General features: G+C 39.2%; 1 protein-coding gene across 4 annotated transcripts in view; it reads left to right on the top strand.

The window, feature by feature from the left end:
* The window catches only part of ryr3 (ryanodine receptor 3), a 116582-nt gene that overhangs the window by 44900 nt on the left and 49089 nt on the right, over nucleotides 1-22593 (top strand). For all 4 annotated transcript variants that reach the window (XM_008284879.1, XM_008284871.1, XM_008284862.1 and 1 more), the window contains 23 exons: nucleotides 382-515; nucleotides 1092-1333; nucleotides 2624-2816; nucleotides 3857-4073; nucleotides 4665-4769; nucleotides 6587-6690; nucleotides 7208-7291; nucleotides 7512-7671; nucleotides 7867-8011; nucleotides 8441-8646; nucleotides 9026-9200; nucleotides 9806-10014; nucleotides 10253-10416; nucleotides 10587-10635; nucleotides 10756-10916; nucleotides 12302-12464; nucleotides 13503-13589; nucleotides 14141-14367; nucleotides 15456-15668; nucleotides 16588-17197; nucleotides 17637-17837; nucleotides 19801-19903; nucleotides 20235-20369. In XM_008284879.1, the coding sequence (XP_008283101.1) occupies nucleotides 382-515; nucleotides 1092-1333; nucleotides 2624-2816; nucleotides 3857-4073; nucleotides 4665-4769; nucleotides 6587-6690; nucleotides 7208-7291; nucleotides 7512-7671; nucleotides 7867-8011; nucleotides 8441-8646; nucleotides 9026-9200; nucleotides 9806-10014; nucleotides 10253-10416; nucleotides 10587-10635; nucleotides 10756-10916; nucleotides 12302-12464; nucleotides 13503-13589; nucleotides 14141-14367; nucleotides 15456-15668; nucleotides 16588-17197; nucleotides 17637-17837; nucleotides 19801-19903; nucleotides 20235-20369 (4087 nt within the window). The remainder of the gene's footprint in view (nucleotides 1-381; nucleotides 516-1091; nucleotides 1334-2623; nucleotides 2817-3856; nucleotides 4074-4664; nucleotides 4770-6586; nucleotides 6691-7207; nucleotides 7292-7511; nucleotides 7672-7866; nucleotides 8012-8440; nucleotides 8647-9025; nucleotides 9201-9805; nucleotides 10015-10252; nucleotides 10417-10586; nucleotides 10636-10755; nucleotides 10917-12301; nucleotides 12465-13502; nucleotides 13590-14140; nucleotides 14368-15455; nucleotides 15669-16587; nucleotides 17198-17636; nucleotides 17838-19800; nucleotides 19904-20234; nucleotides 20370-22593) is intronic.

Genomic DNA, 22593 nt, shown 5'->3' with positions numbered 1-22593 from the left:
TCATAACACTGGTAAACAAGAGTCAAGCTAACAAACTACAACTCTTAAAACAGTTTATTTAAATATGTGTCTGTGCTTGTCTGTGGTGACATTCCAGCCGTATGTTTTACATTCAACATTCAAATGTCACAGTCTCCTAATATTTACCCTGTAAATCGCACCCGGCATGAAAGGGCATCCTCGTAAACAACAGCTGCTGATCATGAGTGGCAGTTGGAAGAAGATGGTCCTGCTGACTTGAAGGCCCTTCTTGCCCTGTGCATTTGCTAAAAGCATTGCAGCTTACAGAGAATCTGACTGAACTACAGTTTTTTTTATCTTTTGAGTGTGAATGCGTGAAAATGTCGAACACAAATGCCATCTTGTCTTTTTCTGTACCAGATTCTGGATGTCCTCTGTTCCCTCTGTGTTTGCAATGGGGTGGCAGTGAGAACCAATCAGAATCTGATCTGTGATAACCTGCTTCCCAGGAGGGACCTGCTGCTTCAGACTCGACTGGTCAATGATGTTCAGAGGTAAAGAAACAGAAAAGGTCCAGCCTCTTAATGGTTGTCTTTTTACACTTGGAAGTTTTTTTAGAATGGTTGATGAAAATTTAGTACATATGCCAATATCACTACATCTCAAAATATTGTCCCTTGAAAAATCTAGCTACTAATCTGGAAAAAGCAAAAAATAGAAGTCCCTGTGGATTTTATTGCTCTTTATAATTTTTCACCTAATCTAGGTAAACAGATCTGGGCAACACCAAACTAAACCAAAAAAGATCATATGTGCTAAAGTCTCCTGTCACAGGCTATGTTTCGTAAAGCCTAAAAATAGAGCCAAGAGGAGGTCCAGAAGTCTAGTATCCCTTCAGACCACTCGTATTACAATATGCTGAAAAGTTAGTGTGGAATTTTTGCCCAATGATGTTAAAAATATAGTGCATACCCCTGCTATAAAAAGAGAGACATTGGAGCCAGTATTTGAAGCTAATACAGACAGTGAGACTTTTTTGGTTCAACAGGATATACCTTACTAACTCTTCAATGTCAGGTAAACTACTACTTTGCATCATGTACCATTGTTCAATCTGTTTTTACTTCCAGTATGAGGCCAAATATCTTCCTGGGCGTCGCTGAAGGTTCAGCTCAGTATAAGAAGTGGTATTTTGAGCTAGTCATTGACCAGGTGGACCACTTTGTAACTGGGGAGCCAACCCACCTGAGGGTGGGCTGGGCCAACACTAAAGGCTACGCCCCGTACCCTGGTGGAGGAGAGGGGTGGGGAGGCAACGGTAGTGGTGATGACCTGTACTCCTACAGTTTTGATGGACTTCATCTCTGGTCAGGTGGGTATAACAGCTTAATATGTCATTGCTGGCTAATCCTGTATGAGTGTGGTTGAGAGGATGGAGTATGCAAGGTTTGAGTTGGTATTAGAGCAACAGGGCCTCTACATAAACCCTGCTCTGTGTATTTGTGTAAAACTACACATTTAGAAGTTCTTTTTTTTTTTAAATTATTGTTATTATTTCATTAAATGGTGCCTTTAAATTGCTTAGATGCAATTCTCCACCTCTATAAAGTCTCACCTTCTCACTCTCTGCTGGTCACTGCAGCTTGAGCACAATGGCTGCAAACTATACAACGGACATCACAGGTCCTGAAAGCCTAAAATCTCAATTGGCTTCTAACTCTGCAACAAAGTTTTGTATAAACACTTCATTTTATGAAAGAGGTGGAAGAATTCCAGCTATTTTACATGAGAATTTCTGGTACTATTATTTTTTTCCTTGTGTTTGCCACCGGTAGAGATTCCTTTGTTTGGTCTACAACCCTTTCTGAAGTCTCAGATGTGGCAAACCAGAAAATAATTTATGAATATCTGAATCTAATTTACAAAGTATGAACTCACATAATCAGTTTTTATTTTTTGCAACATTGCCTTTAAGTATTTTCAAAGTCAATTCTTGTGTATGGTACAAAAAGAAAAGGTATTATGGAAGGATTTCGCTCTAACAGAACTTACTGTGAATTATGCAGAAGCCTGCTGTCCACTCTCTAGGTTGCTTTTTACTTTTTCCACAGTGAAGGACAAGCAGCACCGACACTGATATAAAATTCCACCATTCAGGCTCTACCTGACAGACCTCTTTGAGTGATTCCTCTCCCTTACATCTCCTGAAAAGCCTTACATTCTCTGTGATGACTTTAAAACGCATGCCTTACATCTTCAAGTTGCACTCAGACACACTGTAAAGGATATAACTGAAGTGCCAGCAGACTGCAGATATGTTTTGTGCCTGCAAAAAAGGAAAGAACTAGTCAGTTTGGATTCATAGAGCCAGCTGTTGGCTTGTTGATTTAGGGCTGTAAGTTGTTTAGTCCCTCTCCTCTCTGCTCTCACCCTAAAAGCACAACAACTATTTCACCTCTCTTCCCTTCTAAATCTTCTAAAAGACCCATTACCTCCCCTTATCCATTACATGTCATTCCTTTCAAAGTACTCATCACCCATCTCTACAACTCTCTGCTCCCCTCTCTTCTTCTCGCCCATCATCCTGCCCTACATTTCCCAATGACATTGCAGCTGTAACAGCCATCTATCCTCCTCTCTGTCTCTGCCTGGTGTTGTCTAGGCCGAATCCCGAGGGCAGTGGCCTCCATTAACCAGCACCTGCTGAACTCAGACGATGTGGTCAGCTGCTGTCTGGATTTGGGCGCTCCCAGCATGTCCTTCAGGATCAATGGCCAGCCTGTCCAGGGCATGTTCGAGGACTTCAACACTGATGGATTCTTCTTCCCCGTCGTCAGCTTCTCTGCAGGTGTCAAGTAAGGATCTTGTGAAACCAAACCAGTTGTTAGCTCTTAGGTGAGCATTCGCTCATGTTATGTATGTTTACTTATTTTCAGAGAAACAAAATGCTGATGTGTTCTGGGTTGAAGCTGATCGCTGCTTCCAGCAGAACACGTGTGTTATATGAGTCCGATCAAAAATAGAGACCGTAGACCCTTATGAGGAATGGGGTTTCAGTCTCGGGGAGTTTTTTTTGTCAGCATATGGACTCTAATCTTAGAGTTTCTGCTATGGTTGACAAGAATTCCATAGATTACACTTTTTGAACATTTGATACGAGCCATTGGAAAAAGAGGTTTGTGTTCTTTGTCATAGAATAAAAAAGCTGCCACATGGTAATCTCTTTGAGATGCTAGATAAATTGTGCCTACTCTATTGCAATAGATTAAACTTCAGCATTGTCCCAGCAAAGTGTTTTTTTTTTTATTCAAAGTAGTTTCTTCCCAATCTGCATCTATAATTAGAAAATAAAGCATAAAAGCATTCCCAATGTAGATTCTTTTTGTTGTTTTTTGCTGGGCCTGATGATTAAATTACAGCTTGTCAGTCTTTGTAAGTTTACATAAAAAGCTATGAAGTAGTGTTAAATAAAAGCTTAGGGAGCAGGTACCCAAATATATCAAAGAATTATCTAAGCAAAGAGATTAATGAGCTGATATACTGTCATGAAGCAAAACAGGTTGATCAATCAAATCAAGGTATTTGAAAGAACACTGACATTCCATAACAGCTGCTTCTTACACCTTCCATTATATTTGTATTAGGAAGTAGAAATGGATGAGGTGGCAGTTAGTTTTATGCCAGTAGAAAAAAGTACATAATCCCTGTTTTTTGGGGCTTTTCTCTCCACTGCAAGCCCATAGTATTATGTAATGACAAAGGTGAAGAAAGCTGTTTGCTGAAATTGTATTTGAGTAGAATAGAGTTGCTGGTTTAAAAGTAAAGAAATAGCCGTTCTTTAATTACCCAGTTAGTTATGTACCGTCATCCAATGTTATGTAACTTCTCATCTCAGGGTCCGTTTCTTGCTGGGTGGACGCCACGGAGATTTCAAATTCTTGCCACCTGCTGGTTACTCTCCATGTTATGAGGCACTGTTGCCCAAGGAGAAGATGCATGTAGAGCCTGTGAAGGAGTACAAGAGGGACCATGAGGGGGTTCGTGATCTGCTGGGAACCACCCAGTTCCTCTCTCAGGCCTCCTTCATCCCCACTCCTGTTGACACCAGTCAGGTGAGGTGTTCAGTTTCGGATATAGCCAGACACATGTATTCTTGCTTGCTTATAAAACATGTCATTAGTTATTTCATACATCCAAAATATGGTGTAACAGAAATATTGTAGTCACGTTTTTGTGATGGTAATGATTTTTGTGATCATCAAATAAACTGTAGCGCTATTTAAGGAGTAAGTAAAGTAACAGGGTTGAAGAGAACTCACTTCTTGAATTGACTGAGTACAAGACTTCTGCTGTATTGCTGATCTGCTTCTCCTTCAAGTCTTGTTTGAAAATAAAATAAAACTTTGTGAAGCCATCAAGAGGTTTCAGTAATCTTCCCACATAAGATTAATTCACTTTGTGCTAAACACCTGTTATATAACATGCAGTGATGCAGCAATGGCCCTGAAGCAAAAATGCAAAATAGGTGCTGACCTGCTACCATAGTGCAACAAAACAATGTGAAACTTCCTACAATCCCCAGGAATCTAACAATTGCATAGACAGACGGGAAGAAAGGAGAACATTTTTCATTTGTCAGCCCATTTTTTTTAGCACCTTTCTTGAATCCAACTGAACCATCTGTTTCCCCTCTCTCTGTGCAGATTGTTCTTCCCCCTCACCTAGACAACATCCGGGACAAGCTGGCAGAAAACATCCACGAACTGTGGGGGATGAACAAGATTGAACTGGGTTGGACCTACGGCAAGGTAAAGCTGCTATAAATCATCACACTCAGACTCTAACAAAATTCACACAAAACCACGTACTTAGAAACAGACAGTAAAGAAGATCAGCTCTAACATTAAAATGCTTGTTACTGGTTTATTAACACAAGGGCTTCACTCGTTTTGACTGCATGGTATGACGACTGACACCCCGGCCTGCTGATACATGACTACAGAACAATTATCCACTTCAAAGACGCAGGTGAAAGTATTAATTGTGAAGAATAAAACAAGATTTTCCAACTTTTAGCTCAGTTAAAGAAGAGAAGAAATTAAAAAAAGGAAAGATGTGCGGAAGAAGGAACAGAAGCACAGAAAGAAAGTATCGTCAACCAAGAAAATTGAATTTCTTTCAACAGGACTGATTGGGTTTAGAGGGGTTGACTTTGTGGGTAATTTGCCACCACACATCCAAAATCATTGTGTTTGCTCCTGTGAAAAATCACTGTTTGGTAAAGTTGTAAGTATACTATTTTCTCTCAGCAAGAACAGCTCTTGCAAAGCTTCACCTAGAGAGGGAAGGACAGAGAAAAATGCATGTGAGCTCATGATTATGTACCGAGTTGTGTTCTGCTATTTTTTTTTTTTTTTACAGTTAAAGTACAATACAGCAATGCATAGAATTTTGTGATTTTTTTTTATCCTGTCTTGTTTTTCCTGCTTAAAAAAAAGAAATAAATAAAAAGAAAATTTAAAATAAAAAGAGCAAAAATATCCTTTGACGGTATTCAAATCATTAATTAACATACAATTGATTCTATGTTATTAATAAACATGCATATCAGATGGGAAACCTCTTGTTTTTAGCTCAAGGTGCTCAGACATGTAGCTTACGGTTACTAGAGTTAAGGTCTGTTATATCTAAAGACATATTAATCATTCCTATCTGCACTGTTTCTCTCTATCTTTCTCCCATCATTTTACTGTCAGTCACTTTTCCTGTTCACTGCAGAGCAGCCTGTTAGAAGTCTGATCACACACGCTGCCTCTTTTGTACTGTAGTGGTTATCATAGAATCATTTCCCTCTGAGGCTGTTTCCACAACGGCCATTTAACAATCTTAATGAGTGTCTCACCTTCCAAGAGTATGACATCCACATTAATTAAGACTGGGAGAAAGCTCCACTCTGGGGGTTAACCCAGGTCTTATAGTTTATTAAGGACAACATTTAGGTCTGAACAGCTGCTTGGTGTTTAATTTTGCTGTAACAAGCTCAATGAGTTCAGTTTGACATTGCACAGAAGCCTCTTTGGACAAGCAGCAGATATTTGGTAGGCAGGATGCTACCAAAGTTGGATGCAGTTTCATTCTTTTGTGTCTGCGTGCTTTGCCTTGCTGTGTACTGATTATACTATATGTGTGCCTCAGTTCTATTCAACTGTTGTCAGCAGTAGATAGTGCCTTATCAGAAGGAGTCACTGGCAGTGTCTTATTGAGAGTCTGGGCGCAGCAGTAAATTTCTCTCTCCTGCAGACAGCTGAGCCTCTTGCCGCTGTGACTCTGTTCTCTGAGCTGAATCAGGCTTATTTCCGCTTCATTAAAAAAAATCAACACCTGAGGCTTCAATTAGTCAAAGAGAAACAAAAACAAAAATGCATCTGTGATTGTCCACTGCAGATGATTTTTGACTGCTGTCCAGTTTTTATTTTCTGGATACTGAACCATGCTTAATGATATTAAACTTTGTATTTGTTTTGCCTTTATAACCGCAACAATTCCAGATGCTCATAGACCAAAAGAAAGTTAGTGTTGGGAGATGAAACATGCAGTCATGATGCTTTGCCTGTTTTCTCTTCAGGTTCGTGATGACAACAAGAGGCAGCATCCTTGCCTTGTGGATTTCAGCAAGCTGCCTGAAACTGAAAGGAACTACAACCTGCAGATGTCTAGTGAAACACTTAAGTAAGGCCGGGCAGTTCTCTAAATAATCCAATTACCTATTCATGGAATCGCTGCTGCTCCCTACTGAATGCTGAGCAAGAGCAGATTACGGCTAAGATTAAAACAGTGCTTGTAATGACTTGCATCTCCTGAGTGATTTCCAGTATTGATTTTTAAGAAATATTGGGTCCAAAGCTTATCTGCGCCAACTACTGAGTCATCTCACTGTAAAAACATTTGGCTTGGCTCAATAAAGTGACCTCCTTTTACACTGAGCTTCAATGGGTTGTGCAGTTTGTCGATTACATACTGTTGGGGCCCCAAATATCGTGTATCCACACAGCCAAAGCTGAGTGCTGTTCACTGTGTTACTGTATCGATTGAGATTTATCAATGTCTAATGAGCTGTGTTTAAAATGTACAAGTCTCTCAGTGGATTCCTCTGGTGTGAAATATTTTCATCTAACAGTGTAATAGGGCTTTAATATTGGTTATAGCCTTCATTTGTCTTCTTGTCTCACTTCTATTTCATCTTCAGGACCCTGCTGGCACTGGGCTGCCATGTTGCCCAGGTTAATGTTCATGCTGAAGACGATCTGAAGAAAATCAAACTACCCAAAGAGTACGACATCTTGTTATAAATTTAAGTCAATGCATATTTTCTACTTGTAGCATGCAATGTTTTATACTTCAGTGATTTTTTAAAATATATTTCCCTAAAATAAAATGTTTTTAAATAAAGTGATACAAGTATGATGCATTTAGCCAAATATGTCTGACCAAGTATATTCTTATCGAGGTCATCTTTATCCTTTGGTCTTGTTATGTTGTATCGCCTGCAGCTACATGATGTCTAATGGATATAAGCCTGCGCCACTGGAACTCTCTGATGTGAAACTGACTGCAGGTCAGGAGGTTCTAGTTGATAAACTGGCTGAAAATGCACACAATGTGTGGGCCAAAGACAGAATTAAACAAGGATGGACCTATGGCATCCAGCAGGTAAAACTAATCATTTTCCCACAGAGAAAGGAATTGCTTTTTAATTCAAAAATTTCTAGTAGTGAGTGATAAAGTATTTTACTCATTTACTTTCCTTTTATTAGCTCCTAACTACATGACTTTGGTCTTTTGGTCTGGTAGCATATTTTCTTTTTTTTTTTTAAATTGGTTTATTTTTTCTTTTGTTCGTGGCAGGATTTGAAGAGCAGGCGTAATCCTCGTTTGGTGCCATATGCTTTATTGGATGAACGCACTAAGAAATCTAACAGAGACAGTCTGAGAGAGGCCATCAGGACTATGGTTGGATATGGATATGACATCGACCCCCCAGACCAGGAGGGTGAGCCTCTGTTGCTGCCACTGCTGCCACACAATACCCTAAAAACTTAGATATACTCGCTTAAATATGAGTAGTATTTAGTTTTCAGCGACATGTACTTTAGATTGTAAGTGACATAGACTATAGCTAATGTGACTTGAATAATGCTCAAGCATAGCTTCCAGTTAACATGTTGTGAATGTTTGGCGGTACGCTTACTTTGTCAACGTACAATTTATTTATTTGGTTTATTTATATAGTACTACACTAACTACTACACTTCAGTGACTGCAGTCTTTTCACTGTGGGACTAGGAATGAGAAAATACTAATAACTTTTTCTTCAACTTTGCTTATTTGTCCTGTCATTGTACAAGCCGATAGAATTGCTGGAAATATCAGCTCATATGTATTCGTCCTGTTCTAACCTTATTTCTCTCCCTGGGCAAAGTCGTGCACATGGTAGATAATCAGAGCATCGAGACCATTCGCTTCTTCCGTGTGGAGCAGACGTATGCAGTGAAGACGGGAAAGTGGTACTTTGAGTTTGAGGCTTTGAGTGGAGGAGATATGAGGGTTGGTTGGGCCAGACCGGGCTGCAGGCCTGATGTGGAACTTGGAACAGATGACCAGGCCTTTGTCTTTGATGGATACAGGGTAAACCACATGTGCCCTTTCTTTTAACGTTGCCCCTTGAAAAGATGTCTAACAACAAATTTTGAAAGATTTAGAATTTTTTGAATTACAGATGTGGTTCCAAAAAGTTGTAGAAATACAAAAATTACCCAAATATATATTTGTATAGATTTTATTCTTGAGGCTATCAGATAACAGCATAAAAAAATAATATCACCATTGTTTTATAGTTTTGATGGCCAGTACATATTTCCTGAAACAAAGCATTTAAGATATTACCATTGAATGTTGGTAAGATGTTTTTACTACATGTACATTTACAGTCACTGAGCTTTTAGGAGCATCATCATTCAGCTTATTTAGAAAAAGTTAAGAGATATGATTCTTTTTATTCCTTAAGGGTCGACGTATGCATGCAGGCAGCCGCTACTTTGGACATCCCTGGAAAAAGGGCGACGTGGTTGGTTGCATGATCAACATGGAGGACAAGTCCATGATTTTCACCCTGAATGGAGAACTCCTGATTACAAACAAGGGTTCTGAGCTTTGCTTCGCTGACTTTGAGACAGAGGATGGTGAGGGCCGCACTCCAGTCAACTTAAGTGCTAATTCATTCATGTATTCTGTGTGTATTTCCTCCACAGTGTCTCAAGGGGTAAGACTGGGTTTGTTTGTTTGCATGAGGCAAAACAAAAAAAACACTACAAAATGCTAACAGTGTTGCAATTTAATACAATGTGTCATTGGCCCTTGCTCTGTAAATGAACCGTCCTTTAAGACAAGACAGGGTAGACAGTGACATAGGAATGAAGTTCAGCTGTTAAAATGTGTCATTAGAGGTAATGCATGATGAATTCTGATGCATAGGCAGTTTGCAGACTGCGTCAACACATGACGCTGATATGAGTTTTTCACAGCTAATAAAGATGTGTATTTAAGTAAGCGAGCTCTCCTAGATTGAGTTTAATCATTTTAATTCATGTAAAATATTCCTTTTTAATTAAAAGTGCAAAGAAATGTCCTCAAAGTTTGTTCAGAAGGAAACCTATACAAGTCATAAATCATATTTCAGAAAACACCAACATTTTCTAATTATATGTGTATTAAGTACAGATAAATAGTAATTTCTCTACATTTCTGTTAACTCTTAAACCTGTTAATATACCTTATCCTCCTTCAGGATTCATCCCTGTGTGCAGTCTGGGCATGTCTCAGATCGGTCGTATGAATCTGGGCAAGGATGCCAGTACGTTTAAGTACTACACCATGTGTGGTCTCCAGGAAGGTTTTGAGCCTTTTGCTGTCAACATGAACAGAGAGATCACAATGTGGTTCAGCAAGCGCCTGCCCACCTTTTTCAATGTACCCCCGGAACACATGCATATTGAGGTAGAGAAATATTTTCATTAGCATTAGTATTGTTATTGGTATTAGTATGAGTATCATTACTATTTCCCTTTTATGTTCTTGGCCACAGTGACTCTGAGTCTTTGGTTATCATGGCTGCGTGTTAGCATCTGGAGTTTTATAATTTTCTGTATATGCAGACCTTCTCATTATGATCAGTGTAATTATTGCTAATCCTTGTCTTTGGCCTTGGATTCCTTCTTTCTCACTCTTAACTCAGGTGGTAAGGATCGACGGAACAGTAGACAGCCCTCCCTGCCTTAAGGTCACCCACAAGACATATGGCACCCAGAACAGCAACAGTGACATGGTTTACTGTAGACTCAGCATGCCTGTGGAGTTCTACTCTTCAGACAAGTTACTGGACGAATCACTGAAACTGAGGTTAGACATTCACTGAAGCAGTTGATTTCTTGAACCATGGCTTTTTTTTTCTTTGTTTTTTTTAGTAGGAACGTCAAACTAACCATTTTGATCATATTGTCTCACTTTCTCTGTCTGAAATAAGTTCATCAAAGTTGTTTCTAAGGTCAGTCCTATTTTTGTTTCTACAGCCATCCTCCAAAAGAAGATGGAAGTATTGACTATGGAAGCATTACAACTGTAACTCAACTTAAATCCTCCAATATACACATAGCATCTGAAAAGTATTGCTCTGATTTACTGCTCTCTGTTTACTCAGAGTAACCTTTTTTGCAATTTGTCTTTTTTTAACATTGACAGTATTACCACTCAGTCAGAGTGTTTGCTGGACAGGACCCTGCCTCAGTGTGGATTGGCTGGGTCACACCTGACTATCATTATTATAGCAAGAACTTCAGCCTCAGCAAGACGCGTACGGTCACTGTCACCTTGGGAGATGAGAGGGGCCGGGTCCATGAGAGGCAAGCTCCCTGCTTTTTTAATATCTGCAGTTTATATGAAAAATGTGAATCTAGTATGTATAGAACCCTAAAGGACACTGGGCTGTGTGTTTTCATGAATGCATTTTGTGATGATACTTCAATTTTTTTTCTCTTACAATACAGTCTCCATTCCCTTTCATTACTTTTGGATTTCTCATGACACTTTTCTTGTTGTTAGTATGCTTAAGGCCATCTGCAAAGAAAAGAAACTAAGTTGGTCCATTAAAGTAGGGTAGTGCAGGGTGTTGCAAGAAAATGTAATATGTTGAAATGTGTGAAAGTGAAGGAATCAAATTCAGACTGCACAGGAACCCAAAGTATTACAAAAAATAGCAGAAATATTTAAAATAACAACTTATTCCTTGGTATGCCACAAGCTCTGCCTAATTAGCAAATTACTGTAACAAAGATTTGGCAATATCTCTTTTTTTACAGTCTAAATTAAAACAACAAATAAATCTTCACTTTCATTTGGTTACTGTAATGTTTTTTTCTTTGATGATGAAAGTGTTGCAGTCATTTTGGCAATCGTCTCCTCAACGTGCATATAATTAGTGCAGTGCACATATTGACATGCTTGTTCCAGACCTGATTTGCAGTGTGTTTTGGTTTTAGTTCATTTAATTGACATTGCAAGGAGGAGGACATCAAATGTCACAGACTGATGAAAAAATGTCTAAGATTAATGAATAAAGTTCAATGCTTCTTTCTATTGTGGTGCTTGATGTAAAGATAGCAAAGACACAGAAGCCCCGGTGACCTGGCAACATTATACCACCAACAGTCCTGCATGGTTAATACCTATATCCATCCATTATCTATACACCACTTAATCCTCACTAGGGTCGCGGGGGGGGGCTGGAGCCTATCCCAGCCGACTTAGGGCGAAGGCAGGGGGCACCCTGGACAGGTCTAATACCTATATCATCATAATTATATTTGCCTCCAAATTAGTCATCTAATAAGTAATGTTAAGTAATTGGATGTTCAGGAGTATGGTAACCCAACACTTTAAAATATCCCATAAGCCATAATTTGACCTTGGATTCACACTTCTCCTGGGGCTGAAAAACCAAAGACATATTGACTTATTCTTTATCAGCTGGTTTTCATCCTTAGTCAGTATTCAGGGGAGTAAATTGGAAAGAGAGCTTCTGTGCGTATCACACTGAATATGAATGAGGCGAAAGTCACGAGTCAACACAGATCAATGAATGTTGACATAATGAAAATATATGGTGCGCAGGTTTTGTTATTTTTCAGCTGTCTTTTTTTGTCCTGTGGTTATTTACATTCACTTGTATTTATGAATGCTGAGCTCCTTCTCTGTTTTCTGTTTTTTGGTTTGTTGTTTTTGGCTGCAGTGTTCAAAGGAGTAACTGCTACATGGTGTGTGCAGCTGACGCAGTTGGCCCATCGTCCTCCAGCCGCTCCAACTCTGACCTGGAGATCGGCTGTCTGATTGACCTGGCCACTGGCCTCGTCTCCTTCACCGCCAATGGCAAGGAGCTATCCACGACATATCAGGTAAATAAGCAAACTAGAACTCCATGGTAAGACGCACAGGACTGATGTACAAGGGCAAACTCGCTCATAAACTTCATTATGTGCATGCCGTTAATTCTTCCATCTTGTCGTAAATGTAATATATTCATACAGCCTTTTTCTTCTGTACGCACAGCTTTTGTTTAATGTTGTTTAAATTACATTGACTGCTCCTCCAGCACTCACTTACTCATCAAATATTTGTATTGCCCACACGAACTCAAAAAGATCTTCCCTTCTATAGTCCTTTCAGGTAACGGTAACACATTTGCACTGCAGTAAATTAGACCTGCAGAAAGGCAGTTAGAAAATTACACAGCTGAATCTTCATCAGTTTTCAGTATTAGAGTCATAACAAAGACAGACATCTGCTCAGTAATCCTTGTCTCGCCTTGCTGATCTCAGGTTTTTAGGGAATCCTATTGAATACCTGACTAGACGTTGAAATGATACCCTGTGAAGCCTCTATCCTCCTAGTGTCTGTCTCTTTTTTGTCTCGGTTGTTGTCTTCTGTTTTTCCTCTCCTTTCTTGACTGCTCAATTTCTCCATGAATTGGCATTTTTAAACAAAAGGAAGCTCTTTGAGGGAATCAAGAAGCTTTTAACTTGATGAAAATCTTCTTGTCCTATTACGACATCAAAGCTTTGATTTTTGAGTTCATTCTCTCTTTGTAATTTTATTAGTTCGTAATGGTTGTCATTAATGCACCAACTAATACTCACTGAAGTTACACTGAAACTCCTGCTAATCCATAGGCTTAGAGGTTGAAAGCTTTCTCACATTTGCTGAAGTTGTGAGAAGAGCACAATACTGAGCTTCACGGTTCCATTAACACAACATTGATTCACCACTGATTCTAGATTCCAAAAAGTGCTTTGTTCAGTGCAGATCTCTGTCATGGATGTGTTGCTGCACTTTGGTTTTGTTTTGATACATTTTTAAATCCTCTATTCTGATGGGATTGAGTATATATGATTATATTGGGAATATGTGATATCTTGGTTTTGGCTTGTTTTCAGGTGGAGCCAAATACCAAGCTCTTCCCAGCTGTGTTTGTTCGCCCCACCAGCGCAAATCTTTTCCAGTTTGAATTTGTCAGGATCAAGGTTTGTTTCTTTTCTAATCTTACACTGAAGTTTTGCATAGTTTGATTCATTGTCATTTATTTATACCATAGCTATTGACCTCAACTTCCTCAAAGTAATTATTGCATTGCTTTAATACTGTATGTCAAGCACTTTTGCATGGGGTTTTTCAATTTTCATTTTTTTCTCTTCTTTCTTCAGGTAATCAGGCACAAGTCAACAGCCCTACATTAGGTTTAGGAAGGCTTTTGTAATGATATATGCGTGCTGTCTGTGCCTAAAAACTAGTGGTTAGAATTAAACAATGACTGATCTTGATATTTTATTCATTCAGAGAAGTTCTTAGAAAAGTAAAAGGAAAGTAAAAATTGTAAATGAAATACTAGTGAAGGTAAACATCTCCTTTTGCTCAAGGATCACTCAAGGTCCTCAGAGCTCATTTATAAGTGTTTTTAGTATCAAAATATTATTTCAGGAAATGTAATGTTCACACCAAAAACATGTGATAGTTAATGTAGTCATTCATTCTTCAAGCTTGCTTTTTAATTCTATATTTGTCCTTCTGATCCCAGGATGCCATGCCACTCTCATCAGCTATATTCAAGAGTGAGCACAGGAACCCAGTGCCACAGTGCCCGCCACGACTGGATGTGCAGACCATCGTGGCTGTTATGTGGAGCCGAATGCCGAATACCTTCCTCAGTGTGGAGACAGCTCGGGTCAGTGAACGGCACGGCTGGGTGATCCAATGTCTGGAACCTCTGCAGATGATGGCCGTGCATATACCTGAAGAGAACAGGTAATATAATGAAAACAAGCATTTAGGTTTGGAACATATAAACATCATCACATGAAGTGTATGACTGGTGTAGCCATACAATGTTTAAAAAAAAAAATGATATGGGGGATCATCACTGGTGATGAGGGGTGGGTGTGCAGTTACCAAGCAGAGAAGAAACAGTAGTTCACACAGTTTTCAACGACATGAACCATGGCACGATGGCATGTGAGTGCTCCCATGCACTGTGATTTTTTTTTGGCCACAACAACACAATCATTGCTCTCCCCCCACCCTACTGACCAGATTTGGGTCGTAGTGACCTCTTCCTTTTCTCCCAAAATGAAAAGTTGAAAGGTTGACATTTTGACGTAGTTCAAGAATTCAGTGCTCATCGCAGATGGTGATTGACAGCTTTATGTGATGGGTCTTCCAGGGATCGAGTGTTGTATTCCTGCAGCAGAAGGAGACTACTTTGACAGGGATGGCGGCCAAATTTAGTCTGTTTGACTCTGAAAGACTCACTATAAAAGCCTACAAACAGTCTGTATTGCAACATTCTCTACAATGCCATAGTTACACTTAAATGAAACAAATATCACTTTTTCAAACCTAATTTTCTGGAAAACCTGTCATATGCTGCAATATGGCGTCCATTCCTTTCAAAGCAGTGTAGAACTTTCAGATGTATATACCATGCACATTACTAAATAAAAACTATCAAATTCATTGGTAAGTCATTGGTTTCTTGTTCATATCAACACATGTGATGAGTAGCTTATGAGAAGTTCGTGGCAAGGCAAACAGACCATGAGGTAACATTGTTTTTTTGTTTTTGTTTTTTTTATATTTGCAAGATGGCAGTCTGCCAAAAGAATAATATGTCTCATTGCTGCAAAAATGAAGCAGAAATCCAGATTTTGCCCACAACAACCTAATACACAGAGAAACATTAAAAAGGAGAAATGCCAGTAGACAATTGGTATCAAAGCTTACATTGTCTTCTTGTTTCGTAAGTACAGTGAATCTCTAGTTTGCCAATTAGTGCATACGGCTGCAATGTAAATGACTCCTTAGAGCTCTGCTATTCTACTCTGTCTTTCTTATAGGTGTTTGGACATCCTGGAGTTGTCTGAGCATGAAGACCTAAGAAAGTTCCACTACCACACACTGAAGTTGTATTGCGCCCTCTGTGCACTGGGGAACACTCGTGTAGCTCATGCCCTCTGCAGCCATTTGGACCAGTCACAGTTTCTCTACACCATCGACAACCAGTACCTCTCTGGCATGCTGAGAGAGGGCTTCTACAATGTCCTTATCAGGTGTGTCAGCTGCACTGCAATTTACTTGGTTTAAATATACCATAATCAGATTATAAGATTTTATTTTATTGATCATGTTGCAGTTTTGGAATGGTTTTCTCATTCATCTTCAACTTTACTTGCCGTTTTAAAAATTGTCTTATTTATCTGCATTTGCAATATGAAGGAATAGAAGTGATAGTGGGAAAAATAATAACTTTTGCTGCCAGTGATACAAAATGAAAACTTACAATACTGCAGGTGTTAACAACTTCCACTGTCATGTATGGAAAAGAAAAGAGGGTTGACAGAAAATGTTTTACTCATCAGATAATCTAATGAAGATCTGTCATAGAATAATGAGTTATTTCAGATCCAGCGCCATGAATTGATAAAGTGATGGAGTGGTGCACAAGATCTCTAAGTAAATTTATTCTTGAAATCTTAATAATGCTTTTGAGATGTGTCTGTATTGCGAGCTTACATCCAGTGTAACTGAAGCCATCTTTTCTTGGCATAATTGTCACATAATTGGGCCAACATCATACATTATGAATATGATCTGTTACTTTGACAACATGGTTCATACTGACATTATCCCTGAAAATGCCGTTTCAAGGGTATGATCATGTTTATTACTGGATGACTTTGTCTCAGGAGTTTGATTATGAACCCCTAAGATTTGGAGAACTCCCTGTAGCTAGTCAGGTAATCTCTGAATCATGGTAATTGATCAGCTACCCTGTTTCCTTTCACAGATATATTATGGAAGTTCTGTGCAGTGGGCCTGTAGAAATCTCACTAATTGAACATTTATACTACTTAGGGAGGGTTATTTTTAAACCTACATCTAGAGCACTGAATCTTTATTTGCTGGTATTTGTGATGTCCAGTGTCTCCAGACATATGCAGTAACTGAACTAATTCCTCTTATTGCCAGCATCCATCTTGAGACAGCGAAGGAGGCTCGCTTAATGATGAACAACGAGTTCATTATCCCTGTGACGGACGAGACACGTTCCATCAAGCTGTTTCCTGACGAGTCAAAGCGGCATTCTCTGCCTGGTGTGAGCCTGAGCACCTCCCTCAAACCTCACGTCAACTTCTCCCCTGTCGGCATCATCAGCACCAAACGCCACCAGTTCCTCTACAGCCCCCAGATCCCGCTGGGCATCCTGAAGGAGAAAGCCATCAGCATGCTTACGGAGGCCGTGCAAGGTGGAGGGATCCACATCAGAGACCCAGTAGGCGGGAGTGTTGAGTACCAGTTTGTTCCCATCCTGAAGCTCATTGGAACGCTGTTGATCATGGGAGTCCTGACCAGCGAGGAGGTGAGGCTGATTCTCCTCCTCATTGACCCCAATGTGTTTGGGGAGACTAAAGAAGATGAGGAAGTGAAAGGGGATGAGGTGGCTGTTGCTGGAGAGAAGGAGGAGGTGAGCAAAAATGAGGAGAAGGCTGTGGAGGCAGGAGAGGAGGAGACCAAGGAGAGCAAACCGCTAATCAAAGGTCTGCTGGAGAAGTCGTTGCCTGAGTCTGTCAAACATCAGGTAATTAAAATGATCATGAAAAAATGCACATGCACGTTTAATTTTAATGATCAAGACTGAAGATTGAAAAAAAAGTTGCATAAAACTAAGTCCATTAATTTATCTGCCAAAGTTTTAATTAAATTTTAATTTTGCCCATCATATTTTCCTTCATCCGTTTTGGTACACTAATTCCACATTTGTCAGCAGTTTAGAGCTTTTATGATTCATCTCTTGCTAAGAAGTGACTGCATGAGTGCAAAGGATTATAGTGGCTGAATACTAATGTTCCTGTAGTAATATGCTACATTTCACTCTGTATAAAATCATGTAAGTTCAAATAATCAACGTAAACATCATTATTCAAAAACAACACCAAACAACAAAGACATGAGAAAGAACGGAAAGAAGTAAAGAAAAACATTATTTTTAATGGATTTTTTTTGTTTTCCATTTTCAGATGTGTGAGCTGCTGCACTACTTCTGTGACTGTGAGCTGAAGCACCGCATTGAAGCCATCGTCTCTTTCTCCGACAGCTATGTTTCCAAGCTGCAGTACAATCAAAAGTTCCGCTACAATGAGCTAATGCTGGCTCTCAACATGTCGGCTGCCGTTACTGCCAAGAAGACTAAAGAGTTTCGTTCGCCGCCACAGGAGCAGGTACAATATTGAAGTAGAGTTTGTGTACAAGAATTTGTTTACATCCTGTTTGAGAAGTTATTTATGTTCAACATTGTGTTATAGTTTTATACTCCAACAAAACCCCAGCACCACGGATCACTTGGATCATGGGGCGGAAAAAAAGAAAATCAATGACCTTTGACTAGTACAGAGTCAGAGGCAGAGACTGGAAGACAGAGTTTTGTTGTTCTCTGAATCCCTTTTTGTTTTCACTTGTTTCTTTACTTTAAGGTAGAATTCCCAAAGGGTAAATTGGGCCATATGTGAAGCTAAATTGAATTTGAAGTGAGTTGGTTGTGCAGTGAGAGCTAAATGTCTGGCATTTAAGAGGAGAATATTGTTATTCATCCCAAAGGGGGAGTTTATGTTACAGTATGTTCAACTTTTAAACTTTCAAGCAAGTTTACAGCTCCGGATGCATTATGAAACACGGTAGACATAGCAAAGCAGAATATTAAAGTACAAAAACACAAGGTCACACTGGCTAGGTTTACAGGGCATACAGTACATGCTACTTGTAAGTCTAAATCAAAACAGCAAACAGAGCAGTCTCTGCTATCTGAACCTTTAAACCAAAATACACCCCTGACGGTTTACTCATTTTCACAACACACGCTGAAGCAGTTGGCATCAACTCAGGTTTCGTTGCACCATGCTTTCAGGGCAGTGGTCAGGCTGGGGGCAGGCTGGATTTTGTAACCTATATTGTTTATTTGAAGCCATGTTAGGCTGGTCTCTCACTACAAGAGTTTCAGACTAATTTATCCCCTTTCACTGTCTTAACAGTCAGAGCAGAAATATGGTCTGGGATCTCGGTCTGAACTGATGTTGGGCCCAGATTATTTGGTAATGTGAGGGTTTAAAGATACTAAAATCTCCCAAAGTGCTCATAGACACATTAGGGCCACCCTGGTTATTATCAAATATCTTTGATAGTTTACAAGTTAAAATTGTGTTGTGTATAAATGGCTGGACAGGTGATGTTTATTATCTGTTGATAATTAAAATATCTGTCAATTTGTGTAAACTCCTTTTTTGTTTTCCTGGTTTTAACTATTTTATGACACAGAATAAGCTTAGATATAAGCTGCTTTTGTTGATAACTTCGGTTAGGTATTGGATACTGCTTAGTGGCTCACCATTAAACAAACTAAAGTGTATCCACAGATATGGTTTGTAGTCTTCTTTACACCACAGGCTATAAGTGATTTCAGCTCATTGTGTAATAACTCTGCCAAGAGATCTGCATACTGCAGTATATTTCTGTTCAAGTTATTTAAGTGTATTTGAGTTGTAAAACCTTGCAGATGAGCACAGGCCTACAGCAAATACGTAGTGGTGGTCAGCAGCAGATGTATACTGTAAGCAGCATTCTCCATGATTGCTGTGTGTTCCTCCCATGGTTTATTAAAAAGCTCTGCCAGAAATAGACTTCAGAATAGCCTAAACTGGAGTCTGCATTTGCTTAGCCTTAGAAAGCATCTCATTTATATTTAGTGTTTTATAGTTAGCTTGTGACTTAAAGCAAACACAGCAAATTTGCAGTTGCTTAAGATAGCAGGCTTTTCAACATCACAGTATGTGAATTGTTTTAGTGTTTTAATTCACACTTTCAACTAGACTTGATGTAAACCGCTTCAGACTGTTTCTGTCTGCGCTGATCAGACAGACACTATCTGAAAGCCTGTGTGAGCACATACTGCAGGACACTGCCTGAGCAATTCTGCTTGTGTCTCTAGATGGTAATGTGCTGTCCTGTGTGACTTTCCACTGCTCTGTGCTATGCCATAGTTGTTTTATTCATTCTTTCACACTCTTGTATTCTTGTTTGCTCATTCTCCCTCCATCTCTTCATCTATTGTTCTCTCCATAATAATTATTTTATACCATCCTCTCTCTCTGCTCTTTTAGCCTTATTGCCCTGTTTGTCTGTTTCCTGCAGATCAACATCCTGTTAAACTTCAGTGCAGGGGAGGACTGTCCCTGCCCCGAGGAGATCCAGGATGAACTCAACTCCTTCCATGAAGAGTTGCGACTGCACTGTGGTACAGTCCCACAGCTTAGGCAGATGATGTGCATTTCAGTTCACTGATGTCCAAACATTACTTTAGTTTAAGTGTAAATATCTATTTCTTCATACTGATTTTGTTCTATTGTGTTTGTTCTCGCGCTTTAGACAGAAACCAGTCAAGCACTGAGTTATTTTAACACGAGCGATATTATGGAGGTTTCTGACTCTCATTGATCATGCTCTCAGTTGCCATCACTAATACCTTGAACATGGGTATACATTTCAGTCACTCTAGGCACACTGAAGCATCCAACATAAAACATTGAAACCCTGAGTGTCTGACAGAAATGTCTTTGCCGTTGCAGGAATTCCAGTAGAGGAGGAAGAGGAAGAGCAGGACACTTCTATAAAAGGCCGTCTCCTCGCTTTGCTCTACAAGATCAAGGGCCCACCTCAGAAAACAGAAGAGGAGCCCACAGAGAAAGAACAGGCCGCCCCTAGTGAGTACCTGTGAACACCAAAGAGTAATATGGCCTAATACACTGAACGCGTACTGATTGTCTGAGGTTTCTGAGCAACTCATGGCATAATGAATGAATGAATCTGTGAACCTCTGAACCACTTCACAGAGGGTGACATAGAGTCAAACCACATGAGAATATTCAACATCTCATAACAGGTCAGCTTTTGAAAATCACATTTTTACTTTTACATTGGCATCAGGAGAGAATTGGATCCTAATCTTCAAAGTTTGTTTGGAAGTGCTACGTCTTTCACACAGGATTTTAGTGTGGTTGACATCAAAGTGGTGTCTTGTCAACATGTACATTTTTGTCTAATTTCAAAAAACAAACTACAAAGTACTTTTTACATTTCTAATAAAACATCACACTGGCATTGCAGAAACATTGAAATAGATGTGTACTTTCCAACTCCTACTTTGGAAGGTCTTTGCTTCAGCCGAGGGTCAGTGCTTTCAATATTCTTTTTTGCTGCCCTTTGCTGAAAGTATGGTTTTGTTCTGTTTCAAATAATAGAAGACTAATGGACAGCCCCTGGAAGGCTTCCTGCTATAAATTTTAATGCCTCACTCCAGCCTCCCACACCTAGCCTGCATTATTAAAAAGCTTTATAAATGGACAGGTGATGTGATTCAAGATGATTCTGACGGACCTGGATTACCTTTTTTCCTTCATATTGAGATCCTATTGTATAGTAGACTGGTTAAATAATGTGAGAGGGAAACAAGCTGCTCCTTTTACATTATAGTCAAGTTAATACTTTTTTGTAAATGTTATTGTATTGTTTGATATTCAAGATTTTAAAAAATGATGTATCATCTGAATCAATCAAAGCACTTTTGGGATAAAAATCATTACTCTAAGTCAATCACCTACTATTCACAAAAGTATGAAGTCTATAAACTCTAACACTGACTGTGCCCTTATACCTTAGTCTTCTAATAAAAACCTAACTCTTCATATTATCAAGGAGTTGTTGTAGATTACACAACATGGAGTTTTGTAGGCTGTAAAAGAACATTTTGTAAAAATGATAAAGAGTAGTGGATAGGATAGCTGGTAATCCTTAGTCACTCTGCTGCTCACTGCTGGATAAGCTGCTCCATGTTCTGTCTGCTGATATCAGAGTTTTAGATTTTTGGTCTTTTTAGTTTTCCAAAAACTTTTATGTTTAAAATTATTCTGGAACACATAATTACATTTTGCTTGTAATGGAGGGTATTTTCCTGGTAATGGTTTTAATTACCTCTACATCACTGTTCCCTACTTCAGACGCACTGTTAACATCTTAGTATAATTTATTAAGGTAGCACAGGTCAATTGCTTTATATACAGGATCATTTTGTTAGTGATGACCCTTAGTCCTGATGATAAAATCAGACCCTGGAGCTATACTGTAGTGCTATGCTAAATACATTTAGAAAATTGAACAGAAACATTTAGATATTTTGTCAGAGTTGCAATTAATAACCCAGTCAATGTGGTGTTTGATCTGTACTGAGCTTGGAGCAGCTATGAAACAGAAAAGTTTCTGTAAATGATACTGTGCCGGCTAAGTGTGGTCATTTGCAGATTGGCTTGCAGACAGGGTAGTTTTCCCTTGTGAGCCACTGTTTGAGATGATGCAGAGCAGATGTGAATCTGCGAGACATTCACCTTCAGGGCAGCTGGCACCCTCCCTCTCTCTGTGTTTGTTTCTGTCTCGTTTCTCATTAGGATTCTGCTTGAATCTGACCCTTTGTTTGCTACAGATGTTGCGCTGTTTGACTTAAACACTCAAAGTTCAGCGATAGCTTTGGAATAACAATGTTATCATTTGGAGAGGTGTAGCTTCTAGCCACAGCTTTTAGATTTATCACTGTGGGTCTGCAAATTTCTCTGTAGTGGTGCCTTGTTTTATTGCTGGTAGTCATCCCTAAGATTCAGGTTTGATGAGACGTTAAGATAAAGTTTTAGGAATCAACCAGACTTTACAGCTTTTAAAAAAATAAAAAAATAAAAAAAAATAAAAAAACACTCCCGTCCTGGACTACAGTTAAATAGTTTTTTTTTCCTCTCTCTCCCTGTGTATCTGTCTTTCTGTTGTGTTATAAACATTGGCAAAATGTATGTAGTAAAAAAAATATATAACTTTAAAAAAATTAATATCCTATTTAAGGTGTCCAGGGAACAGAGCACACAGATGTTTCTCAACAGTCCTTGA

The sequence above is a fragment of the Stegastes partitus genome, unplaced genomic scaffold, assembly GCF_000690725.1.
Source record: "Stegastes partitus isolate 25-593 unplaced genomic scaffold, Stegastes_partitus-1.0.2 Scaffold9, whole genome shotgun sequence".
Classification (NCBI taxonomy): Eukaryota; Metazoa; Chordata; class Actinopteri; family Pomacentridae; genus Stegastes; species Stegastes partitus.
This window is presented reverse-complemented; position numbering and strand designations above follow the sequence as displayed.